Raw genomic sequence first — 9,073 nt, forward strand, 5'->3', positions numbered from 1 at the left:
GGGGGGGGGGGGGACCGTGGTGCACACACACAAACTTAGTTCACAATAGGAAGCTCTGGCCCTGGAGTGCCACTGTATCTTTAGATTTTCAATATATTGCGGTTTAAGAGCTGGTGGATTAACTGACCACATTAGAACAAAACATTTGTTGACTCCTGTGGCCATGAGTCAGTTGCCAATTGAGATTGCACAAAAACCCACAATATTTACAATGGTCCAGGAACAGGCTTGTGTGTCCCTTAAAACACCCAGGATTCGATTCTGTGATTTTGTTGCATTACAGTGTTTGATATCCAACATAGGTCCTTCGTCGACCAATCACGTATGCAATCATAACAATGACAATCAAACCAGCCAGAGCGGCACCAACAATGATTGGGATTAAGAGGCTGGTGTCATCCATTGAACATTCATGGGCTGCAGACAAAGAGAACATGAACGAACGTAAGATGAAGCTGCTATCTTCTCATCAACACCACTGCAGATATTCTCAAAGACCTAATAAATCACAGACACTTAATCTGGTCAAACCGGGCCATTTCTATAAGCCTTTACAGAATTATTCATCTGTGTTAACATTAGTTAATAAAAAGACAACTGATTATCAGTTTATAGTATCTCAGGTCCATTCAGTAATATTAACATATTTAAATTGTTAATTTCAACAAAGCAATAAGAAATGCTATAAAAGTATTTTTCATTGTTAGTTCATGTTAACATTAGATGACTACTTTAGTTAACAAATGTATATTTATTATGAAGTGTTGCCAAAAATATAAATATTCAAACATCATGTTCTTGCCTTGCATTAAGACTACAATAGTAATTTGAACTCGGAGCTGTCAGGATCAGTTTGGCAGGAAATTTTAGACTTCTGTCATTCAACCTTGTGTGTTTGTCAAGTAATTCTATTTTGCATATAGGCCTACATCTTTGTACATACTTTCAATGATCTTGGTGCAGCAAGTCACATATGATATGACCACAGGAAACCATGGGCTTATCAGATTTAGTTGTGCATGTGAGCTAGGGGTGGGCGATATGACCAAAATCTTGTATCACGATAGGAGTAATTTTATATAATGATAACGATGTATCACGATATAGTTATTTTTCCTTTTAATAAGGTTATGATATTAAAATCTTTGATACCATAGAATTTTCATAATCCTTGTCACCAATGTCGATATCAAACTAATACAAGAAAAAAATAATTAATATAATAAAAAAACAAAAAAAAACAAGCTCACAGGACATAAATAACAGTCGATGATGAAATAAGAAGAAACTAATTACAAGCAATAGGACAAAAACTACAATAAATACATTGTGTAAATTAATTAGTCTTCACTGTGTAAGTTCTATATCTAATATATTATATATATATAGGCATAATTATTAGCATTATCATTATTTATTTATGTTCTTCTTATTCTAGTTACAAAAGGGATTTAGTCAAGAGCAGTGAGAGATTCTCTCTCGCTATTGTTTGATTAACATGAATGGCAGACAGGACGAATATTGGACAGCTTCCCCTTTAAGACAGAAGTCCGGATCCAATATACTGTTACACATGCACTCTCTCGCAACTGTTTACGTTCCCTTAATGACTGTGTTTATGAGGATACTTGCAAAGCCGGGCATTTGGACGCATAAGCGTTTATGCAATCGTTCAAAGCCAATAAAGGTGGCAAAAATGCTCACGAGCTCTATTAGCTGCTGATGCGCGGCTTGCGCACTTCTGAGAGTGTACGTTACTCACACTAGGCGTTTTGAACCGTGCCCGAGCGCGTTTGACCCCCAAAGCTCGGTTCGTTTGACTAGTGAGAGCGCTCCGTGCCGGCCCTGGCCCAGTTTGAAAGAGGTGGGCCAGGGCACGGTTCGGTTGGGCTCGGTACACATGCAGTGCGAGCGCTAACCGCGACGGAGCACGGAACAGATACTATTTTGTGTGCACTACCGTCATCATTACGACCGCAAACATATTCTATTACTACACTACACTTTTCGCGCTCAGGCTCGGTTCAAGGCAACCGTACCTAGTGTGAGTACACCACACAGAAACAGAGACAGCGCGCGCATTTAGCTGTTGTTTGCGTTTCAACGGCCCAAAATGATTATTTGTTGTATTAAACTGCAGTGCCTAAAAACGTGCGCAAACATGAAATTTTCGTGACCACACGCACAGCAACGTGAGCACGCATGCTGTTATTCACGTTTCTACCTGCATCCCCGTGTAATGCATGTAAGACTGCAGTCATTCAAATGATGAAAAGGTATTGCCGTAAACAATGTTTTGCAGCACCACGAAATAAACTATAGACTTTTAATTTCGTCCATCCGATATATATCGTCATATCGCCCAGCCCTAATGTGAGCAGTGCCCAAGTTTCTAAATTAATACTAAAGTGCTGGAAAGCAAAGTGGCTTTTCACACCACTCTGAATAGCAATGCTTCTTGAGCTGTAGTGAGAGTAGAAAAGTAGCTGATAAATGACAGAACTAAAGGACAGAGTCCAGTTATGAGTTACACATGTTGTATAATTACCTCTGATGAGACAATTATCTCAGCTTTATTGTTAAGCATCACAAACGAATACATACCCGTGTTAAACTTGTTGTTCTGGACTGCAAAGGGCTGCACTTGCAACTGGAACGTGTTGAGGGTAAGCTTGTCAGTGATGTTGTAACTCTGCTCTTTTCTGCACATGTAGGAGCTTCCGACAGATGCCTCCCACAGAGACAGATTATTATTGGAGGCATTGAAAACGTTTCCTGTTGAGGTAACACCAATCAGAGGACAGAATATGATTACATGACAAGAGATACGACACCATTAGGGATGCACAATATATTGGTACCACACTGGTCATGGCTGATATTATGATTTTTATTCATTTACATTTTTTTATTTTTTAATCAGTCAATATTAGATCACACTTTCTGTTAATCTAAAAAAAAACCAAATCTAATAATTTAATACTGTTAAATGAAATCTTTAGCAAAACTCAAAATGAGTATCTTTTTAATATTAATTGTGATGGCTAAATTCACTTGTAGAATTTAAAAATGATTGATTTTAGTTTTCAGAGATTTAAGTTTAGACAAAAGAGTATAGAATTTTAATGTTGGCTTATTATTGTCTTTAGATGAGAATAACAATGAGAATAAGATTATGCATTTAATTTTCACATTAAATATGCCTTACCATTTTCAAGATTAACAGAGAGCGTCAAAGCATGTAGACGGAACTTCTGTGAAACCTGTATAAAAAAAGAAAAAAAAAGAAAAGAAAAGTCAGATGCAACCTGATTTCATGAGAGAATGTGATTACTTTATGAACTGGCAGTTTTGCATGAATATGTACAAAAACAGACATTTTTGAGAAAAACGAACAAGCATGATGGTTCAATTCTAACCCCATCGACCTTAATCGGGTTAGACGCAATATTGAATTCAACACATTTGAAAACAAGGCTGTGAGGAATAGACTTCCAGTCTTTACAATGACATGCACTGTATAAAGCTTCAAAATCATAATTTCTATGATGATTATGATGAGTTATGTTTTTGTCTACTTGTTGTCAGCTGAACAATCGGTATGTTATTCAGCTACAATACAATCCACTGAACGCACCATACTTCTATCCATCACAGCCTTGTTTTCATTACTGTCAAATTAAATACGGCACTCCTAAAACTAACCCCAAGTTGGTCATAAGCAGATCATATGAAAGAAACTGTACAATTCATAAAAAAAACAAAACAAAAAAAACCAACAACATTTAAGAGCTGACAACAGATGGCCAAAAACCCAATCAAGAACATCTACCACCCCCTTTGTCTCAGTGGACTTTAGTCGCCAGTATATTTGACTCTTCTTTAAAGACTTACATTTGTGAAGACAAAATGAACTGTGATTTCATCTGACTTCAGCAGAAGGGAAGAGTCATTGCCACCACTTCCACAGGTTCCACTCACTTCTGTTACATTAGCACTTGGGTCAAAATTAAGAGTCTGAAAGCTGGAATTCTAAACAAGAACATGACAAAAGACTTGCAGTGGAGTAATAGCTTTTCACAACAAATTTCCATTAAAGCATCACAAATTTAAATTCTTGTGTTCCTCTGCACAGACATTTTGTACCTACCTCACTCATTTTGAAACTAAACTGAAGGCCCATCTTTGCCAAAAGACAGACTGTGACATTATCTGACTTGACACTGTAGTTTCCAACAGTTGGGTTGGGCACAGGAGGAGTGGTCGGAGGAGGAGTTGGAGCTGTTGTAGCATTAGAGTGCGTGGTAGTTGGCGCTTCTGTGGTGGAATTCGTTGTGTTGTGATGCATGGTAGTTGGCGCTTCTGTGGTGGAATTCGTTGTGTTGTGATGCATGGTAGTTGGAGCTTCTGTAGTGGATTTAGTTGTGGTGTGTAATAGCTTTTCACAACAAATTTCCATTAAAGCATCACAAATTTAAATTCTTGTGTTCCTCTGCACAGACATTTTGTACCTACCTCACTCATTTTGAAACTAAACTGAAGGCCCATCTTTGCCAAAAGACAGACTGTGACATTATCTGACTTGACACTGTAGTTTCCAACAGTTGGGTTGGGCACAGGAGGAGTGGTCGGAGGAGGAGTTGGAGCTGTTGTAGCATTAGAGTGCGTGGTAGTTGGCGCTTCTGTGGTGGAATTCGTTGTGTTGTGATGCATGGTAGTTGGCGCTTCTGTGGTGGAATTCGTTGTGTTGTGATGCATGGTAGTTGGCGCTTCTGTGGTGGAATTCGTTGTGTTGTGATGCATGGTAGTTGGCGCTTCTGTGGTGGAATTCGTTGTGTTGTGATGCATGGTAGTTGGAGGTTCAGTAGTAGATTTAGTTGTGGTGTGATGAGGGGTAGTTGTAGGTTCTGTAGTAGATTTAGTTGTGGTGAAATGAGGGGTAGTTGTAGGTTCTGTAGTAGATTTAGTTGTGGTGAAATGAGGGGTAGTTGTAGGTTCTGTAGTATATTTAGTGGTGGTGTGATGCGTGGTTGGACCTGTAGTCACAGCAGTAGAAATGGCAGCCGAAGAGTGTTTGGAGGTGGTTGGAGAAGAACTGCCGGAGAGGATTTTGCTTGTACTGAACTCCTGTGTTGCAGGTAATGACGATGTCACCAGATCTTCAGCATGCACAATACCTGCACAGGGTGGAAGCACAATGTTATTTCCTTATCCTTCACATTATCGTGGGGTTTCCCATGTGACACTGAGAATAAACAAGCCTGCTTTTTCAACCTTCCAAAATCAGATTTAGCTAAATGCTTATAATACAAATGCTAAATCACTAAACACTTAAAAACATAACGGGTACTTGGTTCAGCATTATATCAAAAGTGAAAGACTACTTGGGCACACCACAGCCTTTCAACTACCTCTATGCGTAAGGAAATAAAAACAGCAATCCAAGCACATTCCAGTACCTTCCTTCCTGACTGACTGGCGGTAAACTAACATATCCAAAATATTGCATTGTATTTGCTCTTGTCTAAGACCTAACTGATTTAAGGGCTGGAATACAGCACACATTTTTTTTGTTCAAAACCAGATTTTCAGGAGTTAATGCTAGTTGCCAGAAGTCAAAGCCAATCCACAAACTTTGGGCATTCAGTTAATAGATTTCACAGAAAATCACATACTGTGTGATGGGCACAGACTTTTTAGCTTCATAATATGATTCCATCCAGTTGGAGGATAAAACACGCGTTTAATATTTTGAACCAATTTTAGAACACATTGCTTTCATTTATCATGCATCTCAAGGTTCAAGTTTCCGCTTGAGTGTGTGGCTTTAAAATGACTTAAATAGGGCTGGGCGATATAACTAAAAAAATATATCAACGACATACATTTCATATCGTTCGGTATCGATAATTATTGACATTTTTATAACCTTTTTTAAAACAGAGCAATAGAAATTTTTTTTTTTAACCGTTGTATTTTTTATTTGCCCACTTCATTAAGACAAACAACAAATATACAGGCATATATTATTTTTTTTTAAAGTCAAACACAAAATAAAATTTAAACAAATATCTCCTTTCTTATGTTTTATATGCAGATTAAATAAGTCTTAAGGAAGCTTTTGACTTGTTTCCCCGAGGCCACAGGAGGGCGCAATGAGCAAAATGCAGCGCATTAAACGGTCAATTCAAATAACGGTCTATAAAAACGTGCATAAAGTCTAAATTAACATATATAAAACAAATATAATTTTGTAAACTGCATAAACAATTATGACCAAAACAGCATCATGCGTTTATGCATTGCTTAGCCTAATACAAAGAGCCAAATCGCCGATCACACAGACTGCATTTAAAAACAAACGAGACGCAGTGAAATGAAATAAACCTTCACAAATTCGCTTAGTGTTTTCTAGTGTTTTAACTTTGCATGACTTTCTTTGCATCTCTTGCATGAGACGCGAGTGCAGCAGTCATATTTGTCCGTCTAAAAATGTGCTAAATATGCGTTCTGTGTGAATGGCTTGGTTTCGGGTTTAACCTAATCCAGATCTTCTATGCATTGAGCTGCTATATTTCTCTAATATTTTGAACGAATACACAGCAGCGGCGCGTCTCGTGGGCTAGACTAACAAAACATTAAAATGCAACGTCACTTACCTCATCATCACCGCATCTCGCGCACCACTGATGACGCTCCCTGACGCACTCCTAACATTCGATTGTACCATTTTTGCATTCAAATGCAAATGTTTATTTTAAATTCGACTAATATTAATGTTTTTATTCACGATCTCCTCATCACAGGCAGGCACAATTCCAGCCTTTAGATCATCACGCTGGGTGACTGTCCCCTGTCCTGTAGTTTGATGAAATCATTAACCTGGTACTTCACACACAAACCCATCACATGATTACGAATGAGGGTGGCTGAGAAAAACACACTGAACAAGCACTTCAGGATCACATGCTTGTGAAGTTAAATCTGACAAAGTGAGAAAAATCTATGGCACAACTTCCTATTTTTTTTTCCGCTGAAAAAATGTTTAATTTAAAAAGTAATTAAAATGTTAAAGTGAGTGTTAGTAAATATTAATACGGCACGTTAGTAAAAATCAGGTAGTGCGTGATCCTCAGTCATTTAGTGTGCAACACCCGGTTTTTCTCTGTAACCATTTGCAAAGTCATCAAGTGTATGATGGCTAGCGTTTAGAAACCATTCAGACTTTAAAATGTTGTGTAATGAATTCCAGCCTTTAGATCATCACGCTGGGTGACTGTCCCCTGTCCTGTAGTTTGATGAAATCATTAACCTGGTACTTCACACACAAACCCATCACATGATTACATTAATGGGTTTAAAACAATGCAAGGATGGTACATATTTATCCCTCAAGCTGACAGTCTTCTCTGATTATCTAACGCGCTTCTACTGGCGTAGGTAAGAATTCAGGCTAATGCTAACAGGCTCTCGCGCTCCTGTGGGCCTGCGATAATCTCCCCAAAATAAACTCAATATCTGCTTTTGTAACGCGACACCACACTCGTACGTACCACTCAGTAGAATAAAGAGCAGGGTCACACAACCGTGGACAGCCATTGCGACGGGTGGACGGTTCCTCTGAGCAGACAGACGGTAAGTGACGCCCGGACCGAGTGTGACCCGGTTCAGCAGCGCTGTGAAATCAGCCTCAAACCTGCGCTCATATAAGTCATATGACTGGACCACACTCTCCTCCTCCTGCTGCACATTAGCCTTACGTCGAGTTTACAACACTGTTCATTTGCCAAACCTGTGTGTAATTAAATCAGCTACAGACATGTTTTATTACCGTTTCAGAGCGCAATAAGTACACCATTGGTTTACTAAAAGCTAACATACAGACTAAGTAAAAGATTTAAGGTTTTAATGTTATAAAAATACATCTATGATCTGATCACAGAAACTATTATAAAACCACTGTTGATCAGATCATATATTTTTTTCATTATTAATACAAAAACATCCTTGTAGGTGCTGATTTTCTACAGTCAGATTTAAAGGGTTTGGTTAGCATATTTTATTTTAAAATAACTTATGCTTAGGGATTTCAAAGTTGACATATTTATATAAATATTGCTATTTTATGTGTGAAAATGTAGTATTAGTTAAGTCCTCTATCCAAAAGACATTCCGAGGCTATAGTTATCATGCTTTTTTCTTATTCATGTCATTAATTTTTAATGTTTAAATTTCTGCTAATCAGTTGACCCTAATTGGTTTCAATACAATTCACCAAAAATCAGACTAACCAAAACTAAAAATCTGTTAAAAACAGCAAAATTTTAACATTTATACTTACATTGAAAATTATAAACTGTGAATATTATAAACAGTACTGCAACAATTTTTCAGTATCATAACCATTTTCAACAACAAAATGTACATGGGTCAAACTGACCCATAACATAATTCAAGGGACTTGGCAAAAAAGCTGTTCAACATTTTCACTATAGCCCATGAAAAAAGATAATGTTAATTGAACACACGCTGACATTTTGTGACCCAATAGTGGGAATATTTTGTCATTATACAGCATTTAATACACATATTTTCTAGCTAAACTAAAAAAAATTTGAATCACAAAACAATCATAAGGCAGACAAATGCAGTTTACGTACAAAAAAACATAACAGAAATTGTAATTGTTAATTGTATTAAATGACTTAAAAAACATCTGACATCCTGCCCCATTAAAATGTGACAACTTGACATTTATGAATAACATTTTTAAAGCCTTTTAGTAAAAATAAACATAATATAGTTGGCCACAACATTTTAAAAAAATGTAATGATATTGAAATTTTAGCTTGGATGGTGTAATTCACAAACACTATTCTTATTTAAGATAGTACAGAGTGCAAGTGTTTTCAAGAGTTTTGAGACTGCTCTGCGCATGATGTATTGTCGCCCCCTGATGGAGAAGACCGGAAACGTCAGGCCTCGCGCTTAACCAACGCGCCTCAACAGCAGCTGCGCAACGGTGGGAAGTACTTCCGGCGGGTCAGCGTCGCCTCTTAGAAAAGTTACTATT

The 9,073-nt window shown here is 37.6% G+C and overlaps 1 protein-coding gene across 2 annotated transcripts in view; it reads right to left on the bottom strand.

Annotated features, from left to right (window-relative positions):
• Window positions 1-7,724, bottom strand: part of LOC107744542 (lysosome-associated membrane glycoprotein 2-like) — an 11,413-nt gene extending 3,689 nt beyond the window's left edge. Inside the window, exons 1-6 of one of the 2 annotated variants that reach the window (XM_016558249.1) lie at window positions 7,554-7,722; window positions 4,516-5,177; window positions 3,895-4,032; window positions 3,209-3,263; window positions 2,605-2,775; window positions 273-417 (exon numbers count right to left, since the gene is read on the bottom strand). In XM_016558249.1, the coding sequence (XP_016413735.1) occupies window positions 278-417; window positions 2,605-2,775; window positions 3,209-3,263; window positions 3,895-4,032; window positions 4,516-5,177; window positions 7,554-7,599 (1,212 nt within the window). In that variant the 5' untranslated portion in view covers window positions 7,600-7,722 and the 3' untranslated portion in view covers window positions 273-277. Of the gene's footprint in view, window positions 1-272; window positions 418-2,604; window positions 2,776-3,208; window positions 3,264-3,894; window positions 4,033-4,515; window positions 5,178-7,553 lie in introns of those variants that run through there. The other variant, XM_016558248.1, reaches the window with a different exon arrangement.
• Window positions 7,725-9,073: the final 1,349 nt, after the last annotated feature.

Source organism: Sinocyclocheilus rhinocerous, unplaced genomic scaffold (genome assembly GCF_001515625.1).
Source record: "Sinocyclocheilus rhinocerous isolate Xijiao unplaced genomic scaffold, SAMN03320098_v1.1 scaffold557, whole genome shotgun sequence".
NCBI lineage: Eukaryota > Metazoa > Chordata > Actinopteri > Cypriniformes > Cyprinidae > Sinocyclocheilus > Sinocyclocheilus rhinocerous.